The sequence below is a fragment of the Callorhinchus milii genome, unplaced genomic scaffold (assembly GCF_018977255.1).
Source record: "Callorhinchus milii isolate IMCB2004 unplaced genomic scaffold, IMCB_Cmil_1.0 Scaffold16, whole genome shotgun sequence".
NCBI lineage: Eukaryota > Metazoa > Chordata > Chondrichthyes > Chimaeriformes > Callorhinchidae > Callorhinchus > Callorhinchus milii.
This window is the reverse complement of record NW_024704757.1, coordinates 7,508,376-7,531,805: the sequence shown is the minus strand read 5'-3', so window position 1 is coordinate 7,531,805 and position 23,430 is coordinate 7,508,376. Positions and strand designations below refer to the sequence as shown.

At 50.8% G+C, this 23,430-nt stretch overlaps 1 protein-coding gene across 1 annotated transcript in view; it reads left to right on the top strand.

Moving 5' to 3' along the window:
- Positions 1 to 23,430, top strand: part of myo15aa (myosin XVAa) — a 40,925-nt gene that overhangs the window by 5,736 nt on the left and 11,759 nt on the right. Inside the window, exons 7-50 of the mRNA XM_042341163.1 lie at positions 152 to 255; positions 1,442 to 1,505; positions 1,979 to 2,092; positions 2,347 to 2,508; positions 2,887 to 3,000; positions 3,671 to 3,729; positions 4,432 to 4,555; positions 4,884 to 4,979; positions 5,314 to 5,445; positions 5,767 to 5,892; positions 6,144 to 6,221; positions 6,747 to 6,886; positions 7,294 to 7,339; positions 7,675 to 7,799; positions 8,277 to 8,394; positions 8,733 to 8,908; positions 9,550 to 9,634; positions 9,880 to 9,933; positions 10,057 to 10,138; positions 11,298 to 11,419; positions 11,830 to 11,925; positions 12,163 to 12,398; positions 12,662 to 12,840; positions 13,284 to 13,356; positions 13,703 to 13,894; positions 14,191 to 14,315; positions 14,507 to 14,586; positions 14,800 to 14,923; positions 15,568 to 15,633; positions 16,212 to 16,276; positions 16,413 to 16,535; positions 16,940 to 17,018; positions 17,105 to 17,246; positions 17,387 to 17,480; positions 17,954 to 18,092; positions 18,565 to 18,686; positions 19,217 to 19,276; positions 19,384 to 19,459; positions 19,760 to 19,875; positions 20,214 to 20,332; positions 20,904 to 21,045; positions 21,462 to 21,576; positions 22,274 to 22,348; positions 22,978 to 23,183. Coding sequence (XP_042197097.1) covers positions 152 to 255; positions 1,442 to 1,505; positions 1,979 to 2,092; positions 2,347 to 2,508; positions 2,887 to 3,000; positions 3,671 to 3,729; positions 4,432 to 4,555; positions 4,884 to 4,979; positions 5,314 to 5,445; positions 5,767 to 5,892; positions 6,144 to 6,221; positions 6,747 to 6,886; positions 7,294 to 7,339; positions 7,675 to 7,799; positions 8,277 to 8,394; positions 8,733 to 8,908; positions 9,550 to 9,634; positions 9,880 to 9,933; positions 10,057 to 10,138; positions 11,298 to 11,419; positions 11,830 to 11,925; positions 12,163 to 12,398; positions 12,662 to 12,840; positions 13,284 to 13,356; positions 13,703 to 13,894; positions 14,191 to 14,315; positions 14,507 to 14,586; positions 14,800 to 14,923; positions 15,568 to 15,633; positions 16,212 to 16,276; positions 16,413 to 16,535; positions 16,940 to 17,018; positions 17,105 to 17,246; positions 17,387 to 17,480; positions 17,954 to 18,092; positions 18,565 to 18,686; positions 19,217 to 19,276; positions 19,384 to 19,459; positions 19,760 to 19,875; positions 20,214 to 20,332; positions 20,904 to 21,045; positions 21,462 to 21,576; positions 22,274 to 22,348; positions 22,978 to 23,183 — 4,965 coding nt within the window. The remainder of the gene's footprint in view (positions 1 to 151; positions 256 to 1,441; positions 1,506 to 1,978; positions 2,093 to 2,346; positions 2,509 to 2,886; positions 3,001 to 3,670; positions 3,730 to 4,431; positions 4,556 to 4,883; positions 4,980 to 5,313; positions 5,446 to 5,766; positions 5,893 to 6,143; positions 6,222 to 6,746; positions 6,887 to 7,293; positions 7,340 to 7,674; positions 7,800 to 8,276; positions 8,395 to 8,732; positions 8,909 to 9,549; positions 9,635 to 9,879; positions 9,934 to 10,056; positions 10,139 to 11,297; positions 11,420 to 11,829; positions 11,926 to 12,162; positions 12,399 to 12,661; positions 12,841 to 13,283; positions 13,357 to 13,702; positions 13,895 to 14,190; positions 14,316 to 14,506; positions 14,587 to 14,799; positions 14,924 to 15,567; positions 15,634 to 16,211; positions 16,277 to 16,412; positions 16,536 to 16,939; positions 17,019 to 17,104; positions 17,247 to 17,386; positions 17,481 to 17,953; positions 18,093 to 18,564; positions 18,687 to 19,216; positions 19,277 to 19,383; positions 19,460 to 19,759; positions 19,876 to 20,213; positions 20,333 to 20,903; positions 21,046 to 21,461; positions 21,577 to 22,273; positions 22,349 to 22,977; positions 23,184 to 23,430) is intronic.

Here is a 23,430-nt window from a genome sequence, read left to right as displayed (position 1 = left end):
TGGCTGGCTCACCCCGTGAGGGTGTGTGTGTTTGTGTGTGTGTGTGTGTGTGTGTGTGTGTGGGGTGGGCAGGGATGAGATTGCCCTGAGGTCAGCCTGTGTGTGGTTCTGGAGGAAGGAGCCGTCTTCACTTTGTCCCTTTCACGAACAGATTCTGGAAGCGACTCCCCTTCTGGAATCCTTTGGAAATGCCAAAACTGTGCGGAACGATAACTCCAGTAGGTTCGGGAAGTACATCGAAATCTTTTTGGAGGAGTAAGTATTACAGCTAATCTGGGTCTCCTTCCTGGTAATTTCCTTTTATTCCCCCCGCCCCGTCTGTCCGTCCATCCTTCTCCTCGCCCTCCGTCACCATCCTGAGTCAGTTCTGATGAGGGTTCCTTTGCCCCTTTGCTGATATATAAATGCAAGTTGCTGTTGTTAAATTCCTGAAATCTGAAATTGAGGGAATAACCAATCTACTCCAATATTTATTGGAAGGGCAAATTTGTCAGGTATCAAATGTAGGAATTGATTTTTTTTGGTTAGTTGGGTGTCTGACATGTGGAAACCCATCACCATGCTCAAGTATCCAAACCAAACTGAGAATTTCATGCATCCCACCTACACATGGAAATCCCAGAGATTGATTGTTGAAATGGAATGCGCACTCTCTCTGGAGGAATACATCTTACCTTATTAATGCTTACCTTATTCCGGAAAGTATTAGGCACAGGTTGGCGCAAGCCTAGGCTTGGGGACCCCAGAGTGTGCGTTGGGGTAACTGCTGGAGTCTATCCGGCTAAAACCACATAGCTTGCCATTTGTAAACCAGTAGCTCAGTGATTAGAGCACTCGCCTTGCAATCGAGAGACCTGGGTTCAATTCCCGACAGGGGAAACGTTGGGCAAGTTTCCTTACTCCACACGCCTCTGTTTACCTAGCAGTAAGTAAGGACCTGGTTGTTAGTCGATTGGTGGATCGCTTTTCCGGGGATAATAATCCCTCAAGAAAAAAACAATGATAATTTGGTCACTCAATACACGACTATTTGTGGGACACTGCTGTGCGCAATTGGCTCCCGCGTTTCGTCCATAAATATACAGTCAATTCACTTTACAGTCTATTCTGTGAAGCGCTTTGAGACGTTGAGAAGATGTGAAAAGCGCTAAGTCAAATGCAAGGATTATTATTATTATATCCAGTACTTTGCCAGCAATCTGCTCTCAATGCCAACACTAAGTGACTGCAAATGTTGAATTCCCCACCCCCACAAACTCTCCCTGTGTAGTGCAACCAAAGCCAGGGGAGGGGCTCACGCCCGTAACTCTTCTCGCCCCCCCCACCCCCCCAAACCCCCATCAATCCCTGCTCACACCTTCCATACTATTCCCCCCCACCCCTTGGGTATTGGGTTTATTTATCAGTGAGAAAGCATGTGTAAACATCTGCTTGTTTGCAGTGGGGTGATATGCGGTGCCATAACCTCACAGTATCTTCTTGAGAAGTCAAGGATTGTGTTTCAGGCAAGTGCTGTGTTACAGCTGCTTCTGAGTCACACTGTGTCTCTCTCCCCCTCACACTGTGTGTCTCTTCCCCTCACACTGTGTGTGTGTGTGTGTGTCTCTCCCTCTCACTGTGTGTGTGTGTGTCTCTCTCACTGTGTGTGTGTCTCTCACTGTGTGTGTCTCTCTCAATATGTTTGTGTGTGTGTGTCTCTCTCACTGTGTGCGTCTCTCTCCCACTGTGTTTATGTGTGTGTCTCTCTAACTGTGTGTATATTTGTGGGTTGTCAGGTGAAGTCAGATAGGGGCTTGGCTGGACTGCTTACACGGTTGAAGCCTGTTGATGTCCCTGTCTGAACGCAGTGGTGAAGTAGGCGTGATAGCTGTGAGAGTCCATGTGCCCCCGGAGAGTCTGTTCCTTGGGAGGAGCAGACGAGGGGGAATTGCCTTGAAGTTCTGAGATTGAACCGATCGTTGTTGTTTCCTCTTTTCAGGCCAAAAATGAAAGAAATTATCACATTTTCTACGAGCTTCTGGCTGGGCTTTCCAGTCAACAGAAACAGAGGTTCTACCTGCAGGAGGCTGAGACGTACTATTACCTGAACCAGGTGAGCACCTTATGGTGACCAGGTGAGCTGCAGAGGTGAAGAGCATTGTGCAAAACGTGGCCGATATCTTAATAATAATAATCCTTACATTTGACACTGTGCCTTTCACATCAGGTGGACGTCTCTAAACGCTTCACAGAATATATTGTAAGGTGTAGGGACTGTATTTTGTGCGCAAATGCAGCAGCCAATGTGCCTATAGCAATGTACCGTAAACAGTGGAGTAATTCACACTGTTGTTGCTGTCGCTACAGGGCGGGAACTGTGAGATTCCTGGGAAACAGGACGGGGAGGATTTCCGACGGCTGCTCAGTGCAATGGAGGTGCTGGGCTTCAGCAGTGAGGAGCAGAGCGGCATCTTTCGCATCCTATCCTCTGTCCTTCACCTCGGGAATGTCTACTTCGAGAAGTATGAGGTGCGTCCTGTGATCGGATTGGAGATGTTGGATTTAAGTGTGGATCAATCCCGGGGCACGAGACTGATAGACTAATGGCACTTATTGTTAGAGTTTATTCAAGATAATAATAATAATAATCCTTGCACCTGAGTTGGGGTGGGAACTGAGAGGGAGGATGGGGAGAGGATAGATGACTGTAAGCGCTGTCAAAGAGGTGCATTTTGAGATGTGCCTTGAACGAGAGGAGGGATGAAGAGAGTCGGGAGGGATTCCGGGATAGAGTTCCAAAGAATGGGAATATGAGGGAGAACAGCAGATAAATTTCCTTTACTGTTGGATGCAGGATGGATGCAGCTGCCCTTCACAGCCTTATGCTTGTCCCTGTTTCTGTTGCAGACAGACTCGCAGGAGATTGCGTCCGTGGTGAGTGCTCGTGAGATCCGCGTGGTGGCTGAGCTCCTGCAGATCTCCCCCGAGGGGCTGCAGAAATCCATCACCTACAAAGTGACGGTAAGCCCTAACTGTAATGAGAGCTGTCTCCTCGTCTGCCAGCCTGCTCATCCCTTCCTTCTTTGAAGGTCTTGCGTCTCCTTATTCCCTACCATTACGGGGTACATTTCCCTTATGTTGGATCCCTCCATTGTGACCTCTTGCAACCCAACCGTCCTTGCTCCTCCCGCCGCACAGCCACCACTGGCCTGATCCACCCACCATCAGGGCGTGAGCTGCCAGCCATTCTGCCCCCGCAGCAGGGCAAGAGGTCGCAGGTTCAGGGTGATGATGTGCAATTTCAGGACAGACACCAGGAAGTATCTTGGGGAGACACAGGAAGGGTGGTCAACGCTGGGACTCATTTACAATAAAAGCTCGACACTTTGATGGGAGGACAGTTATGGGGAGGGGGTTATGATCATGTGAAGGGCGTTCTTTACCAAACCCAAACTTTGATCTGGCAGAATGGGGATGGGGCTGTGGCTAGGGCAGTGGGGTTGCAGGGGGAGGGGAGGGTCACAAAGTGGGGGTGGGGGCGGCAGCGAGGCCATGGAGGGCACTTGAATGTGAGTATCAGAATCCTAAATCCATCGCTGAGTGGTGGGGAGCCAGCAGTAGAACAACTGATGTGGTTTGGATTTCCCACTGAGGGGTCACGGTGCATTTGTTACCCACCTCTCGCCCTCAGGAAACCATGAGAGAGAAGATCTTCACCCCTCTGACTGTGGAAAGCGCGGTCGACGCAAGGTAGGAGTCGCGTGCATCAGGTGTGTGTGAGCTCTTGCGTGTCTGTGTGTGTGCGTGAGCACGCATGTCTGTGTGTGCGCACACCATTTGTTCGTCCATCCAGCTCTGTCATTGTGCTGTGCTTCGAGACACGATCCTCCGTTTAGGGTAGGGTGTTGTTGCTTTGGGATGTGGAGGCTGGAGATTCCAGCAAAGGGAATGTGTGACAATCATGGGGAAAAATGGCATGAAAATTGGGGAATGTCTTAATGGGGAGGGAATGGAAGTAATATTGGGAACATTGGTGCAATGAACGGAATAAGGTAGGAAGTAAACCTTGGTACAGAGGGAATGACCTAATTATTTATCAATAACCGCATTATTCATAAATCCTCCTTGTTGTGAATTACATAATTAAGCCCCCCCCCCCACATGCAGCTTAGGTGCCCAAACTGTGAAAAGCGCTTTGAGAACATCCTCCCAATGTGAAAAGCACTGTATAAATGTAAATTGTGCTGTAAACCCTGAGTACATGGTGCACAGTAGACTCCCAGTGGCTGTTGTGATGTGGCAGTGTGTGTATCAGGGTGTGAGCAGTTCCTGTGATGGTGGGATGTGGGAGGGCATCACCTGATCTCTCCCAACCCTGTGCCTGACCCCAGTATTAATGTGAACAAAGCTTGTCCCATGTGCTTGTTTCCCAATTGCTTGACCTCTTTCCAGAGATGCCGTTGCCAAGATCCTTTACTCCCTGCTCTTCAGCTGGCTGACTGACAGAATAAACAAGCTGGTCTCCCCGAGAACCGAGTCCCTGTCCATAGCTATCCTGGATATTTATGGATTTGAGGTAAGAAATGGGGAGAGAATGAAAATTAGATATAGAGTTTACATACATTTTCACTGATCCAAGACACTGCCCAGCGTGAAAAGTGCTATATAAATGCAAGTTGTTGTTGTGTTTGGTGTAGTGAGTGTGATGTGACCATTGTTTGTACAAGGGTGACTGTAACTCACTGATCTCTGGCTAACTGCCAGAGGGAGTGTTCGTATTGGCCTCAGTGTACCTGGGCTAAAGAGGTGAAAAATCAGTCATGTTAACACTCCTGATCTGTCTAGTGAACTCTCCTCATCTGCAGGCTTAACCATTTGTACCCACTTGCTTTCTTTATTTCCAGGATCTCAGCATTAACAGCTTTGAACAGCTCTGCATTAACTATGCTAACGAGTACCTGCAGTACTTTTTCAATAAGATTGTCTTCAAGGTGGAACAGGTCAGACCTTTTGCTGATATTACTGAAGGCAAATTGTTCTATCGCTTTTATCCTCTTTCTCTAACAGCATTGATTGTCTGATCTCTGGAAACTCCATCATCTACTGCTTCCTCTCGCCTCCTCTTGATCCATCTTTATATTCCAACTAAAAACCTCCCTCTTCAACTGGGCCTATAGTCACCACCCCCTCCCCTTCTGACTTGCTCAGTGTCCGACCCCACTGCTGTGCAGCGCTCTGAGACATTATCCTACATGAAGGGCACAGTCTAAATGTAGGTTGTAGGTGTTGTTTCCATGTGAAATGTTCTTGCATGTTTGTGTGTTCCTCGTGCAGGAGGAGTACATGAGAGAACAGATTGACTGGAAGGAGATTACCTTCAGTAATAATCAGCCCTGCCTCGATCTAATCTCACAAAGGCCTCACGGGATCCTGAGGGTGCTGGATGACCAAAGCTGCTTCCCCCAGGTCTGTGAGTGAGTAGGGGGGCTCTCCTGAGGCCTCCCCTCCCTATCACTTTCTTGGTCCTCTCCATCTCATTTGTGTATGATTCTAAATTTCTGGTTCTTTCTCCGTCTCCCTCTCTGCTGCGACTTGCTGTATGTGTGTCTGTCTGCCTGTCGCTCTGTCTCTATGGTTTTTAATGTGACAATTTTGAGTGAGAGAGTGTAAAGAAGGTGAAGTGTTGTCTGATAAAGGTCATTAAAAACATTGTTGTGTTGAGGTTGTTGTTGAGGCTGTTGCTTTTGCTGCTGCTGCTGTTGTATTCCCTACTCTTTCTTGGCACAGGCAACGGATCACACCTTCCTTCAGAAATGCCACTATCACCACAGCAACAGCCCCTTGTACTCTAAGCCAAAGATGCCGCTGCCTGAGTTCACCATTAAACACTTCGCCGGTAAAGTGACTTACCAGGTAACCCCTCGGCACCGGATTTATACATTATTAATTATTACATAAGTTGAAGCAAAAAAAGCATCAGCGTTCTGAAAAGGAGACGCAAATCATTTCTACCCACACAGTGACACTCGGGGTATTGCCAAATCAGAGGTTTTCTCCTTAAAATAATTTTAAAATAAATTTTGGATTTGGACAGCCTGTGGGGGAGGGGAGCCGGGGGAGGGCTGAAAAGCGGCTGATTTATTCTTTCCCTCTGCTCCTATCAGGTCCACAAATTCCTGGAGAAAAACCACGATCAAGTGCGGCAGGAAGTCCTGGAGCTGTTTGTCAGCAGTAGGACCAGGGTGAGGCGGCCTCACTGGGCTCTGGCTTTGGCCCCGGCCTGGCCGCTCGGGTTGCTTGTAGCGGTAGTTGGGGGGTAGCTGTGGACGGGCTGATTTGGTCCAGCCCAGCCTGGAAACTCCATTTTCTCCTTCACTGGAGGGCGTGAAGGGCGCTACATAAACACAAGTTGTTGTTGTTGAATGCTCTTGAGATCAGACCTCACTTGTGGTGAGGGGATAAATGAAGCACTCAATCTGGGGCATCAATCAGCCCCAGATACAGGTCCAGATCTTTACTGTAAACATTCAAGGGGAAGGAGCCCCCATTCCTCTGTCTCCCCTGGTAACCAGACTCCCACCTCATTTCCCATTAATGTGCAACCAGGCTCCCAGGTTGATACTGACAAGACGTCTGAATCCAAGTGGTGTTCCAGCCTCCCAGCACGGCCCAAGCCCCCCCGGCCCCCCTGCCCGGCTGCCATGTGGCATATGGAGCGAGTTGAGCTGAGCTGTCTGTGAGGAGGTTTCTCTGTGTGTCTGTGCTAGATGCTGGTCAGCCTGTTTTCCGGACACGCCGTGAAGGCGATGCCAATGAAGAGCAGCACCATCACCCGTAGGTACCAGGCTCCCACCGTGGCTGCCAAGTTTCAACAGTCGCTGATGGAGCTAGTGGAGAAGATGGAGAGGTGAGTGCGAGGAGCCAGCGTGGGCCTGACTGGGGGATCAGAGGATGTGGGATGTCCTCCTGACGAGAAAAGCCCTAAACAAATGTCATTTGTTATTGTGAAGGGGAAGCACCACAGAACAACAAAGCTAATCTTATCCCTGCCTGATATCCGTATCCACACTCTCCAGGGGGTGGGGGCTGGGGAGAGGAGAATGGATCACTGGATAGTGATTTCCCCCTCCCCCCACGGCTCAGGTGACAAAATGACGTTGCGTTCATCTACAAAGAGCAGCAGCTCCCAGCGCCTTGGGACATCCTCCCGACGTGAAAGGCGTTGTACAAATGTAATTTTGTTGTTGCCTTCTCCACCAGGGCAGAGCTAGTATAGTGATGGTGCTGATCTTATTATTTTCTGTTCCTCTCCAGGTGTAATCCTTTCTTTGTCCGCTGCTTCAAGCCAAACAACAAAAAGGTAAATAGAAACCATGATTAAGATTCTAACTCAATCCCCTCTTCCCTCCCACCCTGCAGCCCTCTTGGCTTTACAAAGATCTGGAGGGCTACTGAGAGGAGCTCTGTGAACAGGAGAGGAAAACTGCAACTTCAATAAGTGAATATGTACAGCACATCTCAGGCTATAATCCCCCACCACTGTTAGCTGCTAGGACCCGCCCTGAGCTAGATGAATGATTTTCATGCCTCGCTCAGGGCTTAGTTACTCTTGCAGGCCGTGGACTCCCTCGCTCGGGCGCTGTCTGCCCTCCCTGTGACTTTTCTGACTGATGGTGCTTTGCCCGCTGTCTGCAGGAGATGGACCTGTTTGAGCTGGATTTGGTCAGTGCCCAGCTGCGGTACTCAGGGGTGCTGGAGACCATCCGGATTCGGAAGGAAGGATTCCCGGTCCGGATCCCATTCGCCACCTTCATCAAGAGGTCAGTGTGAAGCTTTGCTGGCTCAGTCACTCTTGCTGGAGGAACAGCTTCAATTTCAACGTTCCCAGAGCTTTGTTTGGGGTTAGTGAATGGGTGGTTGTGAGGGAACCCACCGTCTCCGGGCCTGAGTTTCAATCCAGTCCAGATCATACAATCCTGGTGTGATCCTGCCATGTACAGAGCACACGAACAGGCCATATGGTCCTTCATGTCTGCGCTGACGTGTCAGCCTGGTTCTGTGTGTTAGTCTGGCGCTGTGGTAGCGCTCTTGCCTGAGTTAGAAGATTGGGGGTTGAAGCCCCCACGTCGGGACTTGGAATCACACAGTCTGACACCCCAATGACACCTCAAGCGGTCTTCCCACCGATGGTGGAATTAAGGAGGAGTTAGAAGCTTTGGCTCTCTGAGGTTCAAGTCTTTACTCGGACGAATTTATACAAACAACACAAAGTCTTTCTCCTTCTCCCGCACTCACAGGTACAAGATTTTACTGGGCCTCACCCAGGAGATCAAGGCAGACGGGGAGAACTGTGTGACCATCCTGAAGCAGATCTGTCCCGTCAACAAAGGGATGTATCGCATTGGACTCACCAAGGTCTGATCAGAACCCCCCCCCCGCAGCACTCCCTCCTGGCTATTACAGCAACTTCCATTAATTTTGCACCTTCACGTAGGATAATGTTTCAGAGCGCTTCACAGTGGTGTGTGGGGGGCGCAGGGGTGGTGTTGGTCACTGTGCATGAGGGACGGGGAGCTGACCAAGAGCTAGGTGGTTAGGTTTTGGGGTTCGGGGAAGGGACTGTCAGGATGCCATGCTCATTGAGTGTGGAGAGGGAGCGGAGAATGTGTTCTGTGTGTTGCTGTCATTCTCAGTGAGCTGGTAGATTTGCAGTGTGGAGGGAAGGAATCACTGGTGTCTGGGTGTGTTTGCAGCTCTTCATGAAGGAGAACTTGCACCATATCCTGGACAGCAAGCGAGACCGGCTGATGAAGATCGCGGCGCTGACGCTCCAGCGCTACGCCCGGGGATTCCTCGCCAGGAAACACTACAACGTGCTCCGGCACAAGATTATCCTACTCCAGGCTCAAGCCAGAGGCTACCTCGCCAGGTATACCACGCACAGATCTGGCTCCAGTGCGCTTGGCAACGGAATGTCGGAATCGAGTCCACCCTCTGCCGTGGTCTCGGAAGTTCGGTTCCTCAGCTGTGGGTCCGCAGTACTTCAGGACACCACTGATGTCAGACCCTCAGCCTGGCTCGCCGGTTGGACTTGGAGGGGCAAACACCTCGTGGTCACTGGGGGGGGGGCAGGGATTCTAAAAACTCTTGGGACGTCCTCCGAACGTGAAAGGCGTTATCTATGCAAATGTAATTTTGTTGTTGTTTGTTGTCAGTGGAGGGTCAGGCTGTGTGTGGAGTGTGACCACCACAAACGCGCTATGGGTTTGTGTGTGAATCTCTCTGGTTATAACCATTTTCTTTTGATCATGAAAAACCGTCGTCGTGCTTAAGTGTCTCCAAAACCTGACTGAGAGACCCACATACATGGACAACTCTCTGTGTCTGAAAAGGAACGTGCCATCTTTCCCTTTCTCTCTCCTTGGAGTGATGCACCGCATTACTTAATTCCAGAGTATTAGACGCAGGTTGGTGAGAGTCCAGGCTTGGGGCAGCCCCACGGTGTGCCATGGGAGATAACTACTGAGCAGATCAGAGGGAATCTAAGTTTTTGCGTTTTCTTTCTCGCAGGAAAAAGTACCAAAAGGTGAAGGAAAGTCTGCTGAAGGTGAAGTCTGTGGTGCAGGCATATGTGAATCGCAAAAGGTTTCTGCGGGTAAGGACCACAGCAGCCAGACTGCTGAATAATAATAATAAAAAGAAACGTTTATTACGATATAGCACCTTATTACCTCGTTTAAGCGTCTCGAAGCTCTTCACAGGTCTGAGTAAATAAACCCGCGGAACTTTAACCAAGTAACGCTCTCTACATTGGTCTCTTTCCCATCGTAGTTTGACAGTTGTGCTAGGTACAGTGTGGACATCACTGAACCACGCTGATGTTCTCCCCTCTCTGTGCAGATGCGGGAGGAAGCTCGGAGGTTGGCAGAGCAGGAGCACCAGAGGCTGCAGATGGTAACTATTCCCTCTCTCGTGCTCAGGCCGAGCCAGGTATAGCCCGGCTCACAGCCTCTGTTATTCTCTGTATGTGTCGTTACTGTGCTCTGTCAGGAACTGATCATGTTTTTTTTCTGTCAGGAACTGACTAAGAGAGAGGTGGTGAGTGTTACCCACCTGGACATCCCTGCTGAGCTGGCTGGGTTACTGCACGCCTTGCCCGGTATGTCTCACTGAGTCACCCAGTGCCCTGACCTCGCAACAATCACAAACTCTACCTTACACTCATCTCTCTCTTAACTACATGCACATGTGTGTGTTCTCTCTCTCTCGCAGTATAGATCTTTCTCTCTATATATATATATGTGTGTATTAGATATTTTAATAATAATCTTTGCATTTGATATAGCACCTTATATTGTTGAAATGTCTCAAAGCAATTCACAGGATTTGCTGTGAAGTGTAGTGACTGTTTTGTAGGCGAACGTGGCAGCCAATTTGCATGTAGCGATGTCCCACAGACAGCCATATTTGAGCGACCAATTTTATCTGGAGGATTGTTGTACCTGGAGACGGGGAAAAACTCCCTTTTTTCTGATAGTGACATGGGATCTTTGCTGAACAGGCACAGGCGGGACATCAGTTTAATGTCTCATCCAAAGGACCTTCCACTGCTCCAAAATTGCAGCCGCGCTCCCCCCAGCACTGCACTGCAGCGTCAGCCTAGACTGAGCTCAAAAGTCCCCGACGTGGGGCTTCAAACTACAACTCGGTGACTCCACGCGAGAGTGCTACTGAGCTGAGTCAGGCTGACAGCTGACTGACAACTCTTTGGCTCTCGTCTTCTCTCTTGCGGGTCTGAACTCAACTTCCCCGGGTTCTCATTCAGATGCTCTGAATCCGTACGCACCTTTGGCGTCAGGTTCAATCCCCAGCTTTCCTTTTGAGTCACTTCCCGGCTCTCATCCCCTTCGTTCCACCATCGGTGGCTGTGCCTTTTCCACCACTAGGCCCCGAAATTCTGGAACTCTCTCCCTCAATCCATCTGCTTTGCCCACTCCCCACCTTCAAATCCCGCCTAAAGACATTCATTTTTGATTGTGCTTACGTTCACCTTCCCCCTGCCTCATTGTCAGACTCTGCCACTGTGAAACTCTCTGGGACACTACCCCACGTGAAGGGCGCTATATAAATGCAAATTGTTGTAGTTGACAGCTTTTCCAGGTGTTGTGTAACTTTCCCATTGGTTGGTTCAATGCTGGACATCAGTGACTGAGGTTCGTTTCTGGTTTCCCGTGTAGACCCCCCCACACACACCTGCATACACACACACACACACACACAGAGTCTGTGTGCTGACGGTGGCCTGTGTTATTCTGCAGTTCAGAGCGAGGACTCAGTGGGGCAGGTGGAATCTCCGAAGGTGCAGGCGGAGGAGCAGCTGACCCTGGTGCTCGATATCAACAACTATCCCTTCTCCAAATTTGTCCGGCTTCACTTTAAGGTTCGTCATCGCTGATCCCTCAGTCTGTAAATGGCTGGAACCTCTGGGGATCTAAGCATTTCTGCGAAACAGTGGGGACAATGTGTGATATTTGAGAATAAGGACATTTTCCATTTCCAGAAATTGGAGCTAACTGCTAGGATAATAATTCAACTCCAGAGTCATGAATTCAGATGAATAAAGGATAAAGAGACATTGTTCGGACATTGTACAGGGAGCTTTACTGTGTCTCTTACCCTGACCCAGGAGTGTTGGCACACAGTGTAGAGGGAGCTTTACTGTGTCTCTAACCCTGACTTAGGAGTGTGAATGGACAGTGTAAAAGGAGCTTTACTGTGTCTCTTACCCTGATCAAGGAGTCTCTTAAGTTGTGCTGTCACTGACTAGGGAGTGTGTCTTGCTTTGTGTAGGAGCCTCTGTTAGGGATGCTGACATCTCCACTGGATGAGCCTCTGACTCAGGTGGAAGAGGATTTGAAACCAGAAGCTGTAAATGTCTTCAGATTGGTGAGTGTCAGTGAAGAGAGCCCGAGACAACTGAGAACTGAGGTTTACATGTGAGGTTCGACTTGTATCCCCTCCTCCTTCTCGCTCCCTCCTTTCCCTGCTTGCTCCCTTTTTCCCTCGCTTGCTCACTGTGTCCTTTGCTCCCTCTCTCACTCTCTCCCTGTATAGAACCCCCTTTGTGGAAGGTCCTGGGGTTTATAGCTGACACTTGCTCTCTCTTGTTCATTGTAAAAACAGATCCTGAGGTTTATGGGTGATCCACATCTGAACGGAATTCAAGAAAACCTGTTTGGAAACTACATCTTGCAGATAGGTCTGGCCAACCCCGGGCTGCGGGACGAAATTTTCTCTCAAATAGCCAATCAGGTGTGGAGGAACACCAACAAGAACAACGCCGAGAGAGGATGGCTGCTACTGGCTACTTGCCTCAGTTGCTTTGCTCCTTCACCAAAGATGGACAAGTATCTGCTCAAGTGAGTGCAAAGTATACGAGAATCAGTAATACTAGTAATAATTATATAATAATCCTTGCATTTGGTATAGGTTCTTTCAGGTTAGATAGCACTTCACAGGATTCATTGTAGTGACTGTGTATTTGTGGGTGAATGCAACAGGAACGAATGTACACACCAGCGCAGACTATTTGGGCCGAATGGCTTATTGCCGTGTTCTATCACCCTGTCTGGCTCTCTGTTTGGTTCTCTGTCTGACTTTCTGTCTAACTCTGTCCGAACAGATTTGTTTCTGACTACGCACACACAGGCTTTAAGGCCATGTGTCAGCACAAGCTCATGCAGGCACTGAGGAAAGCCGGGGATGGCTCTGATGCAGCCCGCACCTACCCGCCATGTCTACTGGAATGGACGGCCAACAAGAAGGGAGCCAGCATGGCCATGCACATCTCCTGCTTAGATGGTGAGTTTCCTCCGGCCTTCCCTGGGTTGGCTACTTGTATCTCATTCTCTGGCCACAGCACACCTGTGTGGACAGGGAGAAACCAAGAGTTAGAAATCTTCCAAGTGGAGGCACGTTTGGGGGCAAGACTGGGGTCAGGTCGGGTGCTGAGATGAACTTGAACAAGTTGAACCCCCCCCACAGCTTGTCAGTACAAGGCTCTGTCCAGCTGGCACCACCCTGAGTGTTGGAGCTTTGGCTCGCTGGTTGAATGCAGAGCTCTGTAAGCTCCATTGATGAGGCAGAGAGGGAAGGTCACTAGTTCAGAGCGATCAGAAACAGAAGGTTTGGGTTGGTGGGAGGAGGCTGCTGGGGAGCCATGGACGCGGGGTGGTTCCAGCCAAGGAAGAAAGTGGGGATGAAAAATAAGTTATTGAAGGAGTTTGTGTGTCCCGTGTATCCAGGGGTCAAGCTGCTGGGTCCTGTCAGTTGCTGGACCACAGGAGAGGAGCTGGCTCAAGACATTCTACGACACAGGTAAGTGAGCGCGCGGGATGGCAGTCAGCATTTCAGGACGGGAATGTGGTGGGGACCTGACACTTTGCCTCAGTTGACCCAGCTCGACATTCATATTCATAGTTGGTGGTGGGGACGGGGTGGGGAGGTGGGGGAGAGAGAAGGTGCGTGTGGGAGGGGATTGTGGGGGTGGTGGGGAGAGAAGGATAATACAGAGATTCAGATTTAGTCATTATACACCTGAGGGCTGTTTATAAACAAGTGTCTCGGTGCCTAAGTTGACACCCAGACTGGCTGTGGGGGGACCAGGCTGGGCTGCTCTGAGTGCTGTTCACTCTCCCTGTACTGACATGTCTTTGTGATGTAGGGGTGCGGTGGAAGGCTGCCGAGGCTGGTCAGTGGTGAGGAAGGACAGGGGTGAGTGGGCCGAGCTGGCTGGCCACGACTATGTGATGGACCTGGTGTCCGATCTGGAGCTGATGCCGGATTTTCCCAAGCAGAAATCCTACTTCCTCATCTCGTCCGAGAGTCCAGCCCGCCGCAAGGTCAACGGGAATGTGTAGGTGCCCCACTCTGGACGGGTGGCTTTTTCCTGCGGGGGTGTGGCTCTGCCCAGAGTGGAGATCTGGCTCTGCTCTGGGTGGGGGGAGGTAAATGCAAGAAGCTGTTGTTTCGAGGCAAGGGCGATGGGTCAAAGGGCTTTGTTCCTAAACCTCACGTGTGATCTAAAGTGGGGATAAAATAACTGCTGGGTGTTACTTCATATTCAGTACCAGTTGTCTGCTGCGTCTGAGAGAGGAGTGTAGTGATTGTGTCTGAGAGAGAGGAATGTAGTGACTGTGTTTGTGGCCGCAGTGTGTTTGGAAACGGTTTGGATTCAGATGACGACATCCCTCCATTCCCCTCAACCAAGGCCCCGACCGAGCTGCCCCCCGGCACGCCCGACCCAGACGAGAATTACTCTGGATCCTTAAGACAGGGTGAGTGAGAGGCGGCTGGGGCTCGGAGTGCGGTGGGGGAGGGGAGAGGCACTGGGGTTGGGTGGGAAGTGCTGGGTTTGGGGGGAGGAGGAGTTGGGAGGGGGGCTGTGGTTGGGGGAGGGTCTGGAATTGGGAGTTGGCGTAGAGGGGAGGCTTGGTCAGTGTGACACATTCTCCTGTGTTTTTGACAGACCTGGACTCTCGCTCTCAGAAAGGGCTGGACCGCTACCTCGACAGTCTCTTTGATCCACTTCTATCCTATGGAAATGGGGTGAGAGAAGCATCCCGCCGGCAGTGTAACCACAGCAATTAGACATGGCGCTGTCAGGATCTCGTCTTCCCCCACCCCCTCACTCCCCCTCCCCCTCACGGCCCACCTCCTCACTCCCCACACCCCCCTCAAACCCCCTCCCCTCCAAGCTGTGAAGGGTTGGGGTCTTGGGAGCAGGCTCTCGAACATTTCTTTCTGGTTTCCGTTATCCAGGATTTGGAAAAGACGTCCTCTGTGTCGAACCGATTGAAGGGAGGTGGGAAAGTGGGAGCTGGAGACGCAGACAGAGAAGAAAGGAGCTCAGGGCCAGAGGTTCAGACACCGGGAGGTCAGACAGGTCAGAGTGTTGGTCGCCTTATACAGAGGGACTGTGTGTGTGTGTGTGTGTGTTGGGGGGGTGTCAGGTCTGAGGGAGGTGACTGTCGGAGGAAGGGAGTGGAAGAGTTGGGGTGTCCATGGTGCATATGAGAGGGATCCAGGCACTGTACAGAGGGGGACAAGGGTGTGAGTGTGATGGTGACCCTGGTCTCTATTTGTCTATCTGGGCTGTGGGGGTTGGCTGCCTGGGGGGCTGGCTGTCTGCCTGTCTGGGCTGGGGTGACTGGCTGTCTGTCTGTCTGGGGATCAGTCTGTCTGGGGTGCTGGCTGGCTTTAAATCCCACCTTAAAACCTACCTCTTCAATCGCACTGGTGGAGTCACCTCCCTCCTCCCCTTTGCTCAGTGCCTGGCTGTGTTACTGTGCAACTCTCTGAGATGTTACCCTACATGAAGTGCGCTGTGTAAATGCAAGATGTTGTTGTTGAGTTACTGGCAAAGCACAGGGAGATACAGTTGCATTAACCATTGTCAGTCCTGGAGGATCAAAAGGGGAGAAACTTGTGCTAGGGTCAGAGAGGATGGAGAAATGTACAGTCATGTTCCCCCTCTCCCAATGAAATATCTGGTGAATAATATCTGGGGCCTGTTTCCTGCCTCCACAGTGATGCCAATGATGCCTGCAATGGGGGCAGCAATGCCTGGGATCCAGCCAGTACCCTTCGTGCCAGGTAATAGGCTGCACTCGTGCTCGGCACAGCTCGTTCCTCCTTATATGATTGTGCTTTGGCCTGGCTCAGTGACACTCTCGCCTCTTAGTCATCAAATTGTGGGTTTGAGCCCTCCCACATCAGGAATTTGATGCTCCAGTGCAGTGCTGAGGGGTTGCTGCATTTCGGAGATGCCAACCTTCGGATGAGACATCAAACCAAGGTCCCATCTGTGCCTGTTCAAATGGATGTTAAAGATACTGTGGTGCTGTTCAACAAGAGCAGGGTGTTTCACTCCCGGTGTACTAGCTGTCAATCCCTCAGATAACATTGGTCACTGGCTTCCTGGCTGTTTGTGACATGTTGCTGTGTGTGTAGGAGTGTGCGTGCATGTGCGTGCTTGGGTGTGCGTGCACGTGCTTGGGTGTGCGTGCACGTGCTTGGGTGTGCGTGCGTGCGTGCTTGGGTGTGTGCGTGCTTGGGTGTGTGTGTGCGTGCGTGCTGGTGCTTCTCTCTGCTTGTGTGAGTGTCTTGGGATGTCCTCCTGAGGGGGAAGGTGCTGTATGCATGTAATTGTTGTTGTTGTCTCTTTATTCCAGTTTACGATCAGAACCAGTTCCTGTCTCAGCAGCAAGCGTTCATCAACCACCAGGCGTACCTCCTGGTCAGTGTGTGTGAGTGGGGGAGGGTTGAGGTTTGTGAGGGGTGAGATGGGGAGGGGTGGGGAGGGGCGGTGCTGTCAGTAAGTTACCCCCTGCCCACAGTAGATAGAAGGTGTGCCGTGTCTCTCACTGCCACAGGCCCAGCAGATGACCGTGCAGGCTCTGGCCCTGCAACAGCAAATGACCGTCTCCAACCCCAGCCTGACCCCCAGCCTGGGTATCTCCATGGGAAAGCTCTCCAGTGGCAATGTCAGCCCTCATGTGAGTGTGCCTGGACTCCAAGGCTCATACTCCACCCACAGTTTGTGTGTGTGTAAGTGTGCACGTGGGTGTATATAAGTGTGTGTATGTGCACATGTATGTTTGCGTGTGTGTGGTTGTGTGTTTGAGCGTGCGTGCCTGGGTGTGTGCTTGCGTGCGTGCTTGCGGGTGCGTGCTTGCGTGCATGCTTTTGTGCGTGCGCGTGCTTGCTTGTATGTGTGTGTGCGTGCGTGCTTGTGTGTATGCGCCTGCTTGCGAGTGTGCTGGTGTGAGTGCGTGCTGGTGTGCGTGCGCTTGCTGGTGTTTGTGCCTGTGTGCGTGCTGATGTGCGTGCTTCCAGGTAGGTAGTGTCCAATCTTCCTCTTAATGTGATAAAATGTCTTGTTTTATTGTCTGGTGCACAGACAGGAGCTGCTAACGGAGGCCTGGCCCTGACCGGGGTCCGTCCTGACACTGCACAAGGGAAACCAACATTGAAGAGCAGTAAGTGGCCATCGTGTTGTGTGCTGTGTCTGTTGGTGGTATTCTTGTCAATATAACGCATCCCTTTCCCCTCTACAAACACACAGGCCCCACCCCGTACTCCAAACCCAGTGCCCTGAAGCCGGAGCATGTCCATCACACCAAGTTGAACTGCCAGCACATTGTGGAGCCCACTCACAACATCAAGGATATCATCAAACAGCATCAACAGCCTCCCGAGGCCCTCAGGTACACAGTGTGTGTGTCTCAATGGGCGCGTGTGTGTGTGGAGACTCCCCTCCTGACTGCTGTCTGGAAGCAGAGATTGGGGACTGCACTGGCTGGCGTGTGGAGCATGAATTAATTACTCACGTTTGTCTTTCTGCCAGAAAGGAGGGCGGGAAGGTCTTTGCGAAGAAAGTGGATCCTCACGAGGAGGCCATGCTGATCCTGAAAGACCGTCTCCCTCCACATGTGCCACAGGTACAGAGAGCAGTCAGCCCGAGCTTTTAAGACCGTGAGTTTAAGAGTAAATCCAGGGGAAATTCAGGGATCCAAGTCACAGTGTGATTTAGCAGTGCTGGAGCTCCTCCTGCAGTCTCAGTCAGGACATTTCCCATCTGACTGGAGACACCAGAGTAACCTCTCTCTTTTCTGGATAGTGACAGGGGATCTTTAGCGGATCCATTTGAGGACAGGCGAAGACGGGAAATGTGTTTAACATCTCATTTGCAGTGTAGTAGCTCCAAAAAGCAGTGCTCTAACCTCCCACAGCACTGCACTGTGAGCTCAAAGTCCCCAATGTAGGGCTCGAATCCTCAAGCTCCTGACCCAGAGCTGGGAGAGTGCGATGGACTGAGTCGGGAGCTGAGAGTATCTGAAGCTGAAGAGCATAGATGTGGGCTTGAATCCCCTGTGTTTGCTAATGACACCTTCTTGTTGCTCTTGAACCGCAGAAAGCAGCGCCCAGCCTCCCGCAGGAAAAGGTGGCCAAGGAGATGGTTGCCATGGTGAAGCCAGTCAGCAGCTCAAAGCTGAAGCACAGTGGACCCCCAGTGCCCGCGGGGGCTGGTAGACACCCCGCCCTGGCAGGAGGTGGGTGCCAGTCCGCAGCCTCAGCCCCCTTGCCCACACCGACAAAACACAGTCACTACACTTCACAGTAAAATCACACAAAGCCCTTTGAGCCATTTCGACGACTTAATAAGGTGGCGTATCAAAACCCTGGGTTGTTAATTTGCACTGAGGCTCTGACCGTAGTGATTGTGAACATTACGGTAATGTGGCACAGGTGTGCCCCTACACCTTTGCACAATTCAGGACAGTGCTGCTCAGTGCAGGAAGTGACATCAGCGGCGACCTGATGATCCAGAAGTGGGACGGGCAGTCATTTTTATTTTGTGGATCCCTTATAATGCAGGGTCAAATTACATAGCTTCACAAACATGGCCTTATAATTGAATGGGATAGGAAGAATGGGGAAATGGTGGGGGTTGGGGAAAAAACAAGAACGCCACTGTATTTCTTGTGAGCGGGTTCTCAGTAACAGTATTCAACGTTCTCTCAGCTTTGATTTCCAGAGAGCTCGGAGCTGAGGATGAGATGATTCAGACCCAGTTACACCGGCCGTGCTGCCAGGAATACTACACCTACTGTGGGCCGGCCTGGGAGCTCTACATCCGCAAAGAGGTACGAGCGGAGCGGGGTGGGGGGGGGCAACAACAGCAACAACAACTTGCATTTACAAAGCGCCCCTCACGCAATGTAGCATCCCAGAGTGCTTGACAGTGGCAGAGCATAACTGTGGGCACGGTTGAAGAGGAAGGTCTTTAGGCAAGACCTGAAGATGGGGCAAGGCGGAGGGAGGGATAGAGGAAGAGTGCTCCAGAGTTTTGGGGCGTAGTGGCTGAAAACGTGGCCACTGATGAAGGGCACAAGGGACACGCAGGAAGCTGGGGTCAGTCGAGCAGTAGCAGCGAGTAGTGGGTTGGGGAGTAAGCAGATTGAAGAGGTAGGGAGTTGCCATGGCATGAAGGGATTTGAAAACAAGTGAGAGGATCCAGCAGGGAGTTACAGGCTGGTGGGAGGGCAGAGAGTGTCTTGAACTGTGTATTGATCGTGCTGTGTGAGAGGGCGTGGCTCTCTCCGGGTCGGTGTGGGGGGTGCGGTCGGGGGAGTACTGTCAGACCTTAACCTGTCTCTCAACTCGTTGCTTCCAGGTTTTATATCCTAAGGACAATGTGAGCAGCCCTGTGCTCCTGGATCTGATCTTCAGGCAGGTGAGAGGAGTAACCAGGGGAGCCTGCATGTGGGAGATTTCCTATGTCGGTCAGTCCTGGACAGAATATTCCTTTTTCTTATTTCATGTTGTGCGATTTCTTTGCAGATCCTTAGCGATGCTCTGTCAGACACCTGTGTGAGGATCAGCAAGGAGGAGCAACTGAGGATGAGATCTCTGTTGGGTAAGAGCAGGGTTAGGAAACTCTCATCGGGACCTCGGTTCAATGTCTCATTTGAAGGACAGCAACCCCAACAATGCAACTGCTTTTCAGCCCAACCTAATCTGTGCCGGTGTTTATGTTCCACACAGTCCCCCACCCATGCCATTCCCCTGTCCAAGAAATCGTTATTCTCTTCTCCCTCATGTGCACATCACATTTTCACTTAAACATGTTGATGATTTTTGCTTCAATCATGGCTGGTATTGATCTGGGTGTAGTGTCATCTGACTGGATCTCGTTCTCTCTCTTTCTCATTCACAGCTGAGAACAAAATTCAAGCCTCGACTCCTGTCAAAGAGGAAGCTGTCAAGAGGAAGATTGTGCTGGCAGCCAGAGACGTCTGGGAGGTTTACTTCTCCCGTCTCTTCCCGGCCACGGTAAGGAGACCAACCCTCTTCCTGTGGCTTAGCTCATCATTGTTTAATGTCGATATTAATTCCTTCTAAAAGAATTGTGAGAATTCCAGTCCCACACAAACTCCTTCCAATACTTCAAAGCAATGTCTGTGTGGGATGCTCTCACAGCGAGAATGGGCATTAAGAATGAGAAATTCCCTGTGTAAAAGGGCAGCTCTGAAGCTGATGTCTCCAGCGCTGGGCACAGGCTGGAGACGATGGCTGTTCTTACGTACTGGTTTGTCTGTACTGATAGACGGGTTAACGGAGGGACCTTTGGGTAGGTGGAATCTGACGAGGATGATTTGAATGTGTCGCAGGGCAGTGTCGGCACCGGCGTGCAGCTCCTGGCCGTCTCACACAGAGGAGTCCATCTACTGAAGCTGGTGAGATCCAGGGGTGCAACAGGCGAGAACGTCAAGGTTCTCCGGAGCTACAGGTACCAACAGGCGAGATCAGGCGGGAGCAAAGATAATAATAATAATAATCTTTGCATTTGATATGGCGCTTGATCATGTTGGCTGGAGGTCTCAAAGTGCTTCACAGGATTTACTGTTAAGTGGAGTGATTGTGTATTTTGTAGGCAAATGTGGCAGCACAATTGCATAAAGCAATTCCCCACAAACAGCCATGAAATTAATTTTATTTGGGGGATTTTTGGGCAAAAAACCAGGAGAAATTCCCTTCTCTTTTCGAATAGTGGTAAGGGATCTTTAACGTCCACCTGAACAAACAGGTGGGACTTCAATTTACCATCTTGCCTAAAGGAAATTTGCCTTAAGGTTTTGCCCTGCCATGAATCAATCCCAGGTCTCTCGTTTGAGAGGTAAACCTCTGAACTGTAGGACTCCTATCCAAACTTGCATAACCTCCATTCTGCACCAAAGTCTTCCTCCAGTTCTCTTGGATTTGTGGCTTGGTTTGCTCAAGGTAGAATCCTGCATTCCCCTCTTGCTTCAGATAATTATTTAAGATGAAAATCTACAATATTGTTAATGTTTCTGTTACAGTTATGCCGATGTTCTCTTTGTCACGATTCCTTCGAAGAACATGCTGGAGTTCAACCTAACCAACGAGAAGCTGATACTCTTTTCTTCCAAGGCTCCACAGGTGAAGTCCATGATTGACCATTTCATCACTGAGCTGAAGAAGGTGAGTGCAGCCCTGGTCTGTGTCCCCTCAATGTGACCGGTGCTCTCACTGAACTTTCAATCGTAACTTTACCTACAGCGATGGGTAGCGCTCCAATACAGGGTGGTCCAAGAGAAAGGCAAATAGGGGGGGTGTCCTATGTAAACAAGGAAGGCCGTCAGCAAATGTCAGGGTGACCAATGCAAATGGTGAGAGGTAGGCAGGACCTTGGTGAAATGAGGCAAAGCTGTTTGCTGCAAGCTTGCTAGCGACTTTATGATTTCTAATTGAAAGCAAGATTGGGGCACTCTACCCCGATGGAGAGTGTGTAGACCAGGCGCAAAGTCAAACCCACCCTCAATCTCAACCGGCTGGAGTGTGTCCAGCTCTTACACAGTGCTGTAATATCTCTCTCCGTGCCCTCTCTCTCTCTCCAGGACTCAAATTATGTGGTGGCTGTGAAGAGCTACATGGCCAGTGAGAGCAGCGCCATGCTGAGCTTCCACAAGGGGGACATCATCCGCTTGCAGCCGATGGAGGGTGTGGAGGAAGGTGAGTAACACACATGCTGGGAGCAGGGAGACAGGGTGAGCGAAGACGGGATTGTACTTGGCTATCGTGACCACCCCCCTCCCCTTCTCTGCCAGGGCCTGTTCTCTTTGTTGACTGGCACTTGAGTGAGGTACAGGAAGGCAGATGCTGCCCAGTGTCTAGGTGACAGTGGGCACTGGTATCGTGGTGAAATGGGCACCGGATACATTGGAAAGGTGGAGCAGGGCTGTTTTTCTGCCATGTTTCTAGACACACACATACACACACACGCCACCAGTACCACCACACACACCACCACCATACACACACACCCATACCAGACACACTCACACCACACTCACACACCACCCACTTACGACACACACACACACACAAACAAACACTCCTTTGTGCCTATGTCTGTGCTGGTCAATAATCCTCCAGACATTTGCCTCGTGGCTGTGTATTGAACCTTGCTGTGTGTAAATTTGCCTGCAAATAAAGCAGTCACTGCACTTCACAATTCCCTGTGAAGTGCTGTGAGACTTTTCCACAGTAAAGGCGCCCTTTGAAATGTAGGGATTATTATTGTTTTTTCTAAAAAAATCAGCTGTGATTTACAAGGCATTGAGTTTTGATGTGCCCCCTTTCAGGAAGTGGGGGTGGGTTTCTATAATGCTTCCTGGTTGCTCAGTGACATATTGTGACCATTTCCCAGGTTACTGCTACGGCTGCATCGTCAGGAAGAAGGTTGTGTACATGGAGGAGCTAAAGAGATACACGCCTGACTTTGGTGGGTTGGGAGCAACAGCTGCACGTTGAGTGTTTGAGTTTGCCTGATCTCGGTGCAGGTTGACACACAAGAGTTTCTACTCCCTGTTTGAGAGTGAACTTGTGCATACACACACACACGCATATATATACATTTATACACGCACTTGTGTATAAACGTACACAAGGCACATGTATATACACACATACACGTGGGCTGCACATGGAATGCTGCATTTGTCCTCGACAACCTCTGGATTAGCGAACAGGGGGAAGAAATGAGCCAGGATTTCCACTCTCGATCCCTGTCTCTGTTTCCCCAACTGGGAGGTGTTGGTATGTGAACTTTGGGGCGGGTGCATTGGAGTGAATCAAATGTTCTATTGCCTGTGGAGCATGAGCCTGGTGTGAGCCTGTTTATGGTGTTCTGTGCCACGATATCCATCTAACACCTACCTGACCTGTGAGTGTGAACCACAGTGTAGAGGGAGCTTTACTGTGTGTCTAACCCTAACCTGGGAGTGTGGACCCACAGTGTAGAGAGAGCTCTACTGTGTCTCTAACCCTGACCTTGGAGTGTGGACGGACAGCGAGAAGACGAGCTGTGACCAAGTGTCTTGTGAGATGCTGATACTGTCTGTTTGTGTCCAGGCTGGAAGTTTGGAGCGTTCCACGGTCGCTCGGGGCTGTTCCCAGTGGAGTTTGTGCAGCCAGTGGCGGCGCCGGACTTCATTCACCTGAGTGTCGACAAGAAAGAGGAGCCAAAGGACAAGCGGGGGAAGGTGGCCGTGTCCTCCACTGTGGCGGCCGCCGTGGCCTCAACCGCAGCCGCTGAGGAGCTCGACCGAAAGATCGAGGTGTGGAGCTCCCTCCCTCCCCTCTCTACTTCCTTTCTCCTCTCCCACTCCTCTCCTATCTCCTCTCTCTCTCCTGTATCTCCTAACTCCACCCTTCTCTCTCCCTCTCCTCACTCCTCTCTGCCTCGCTACACTCTTTACCATTCCTACCTGAAGCAGTTGGGGTGGGGGCTGTTGGCTGTGTGATTGAGAACTGAGACCGCAGTTGATGGTCCAACTCCTCCAACGAGGCCGACGGGAGAACAAA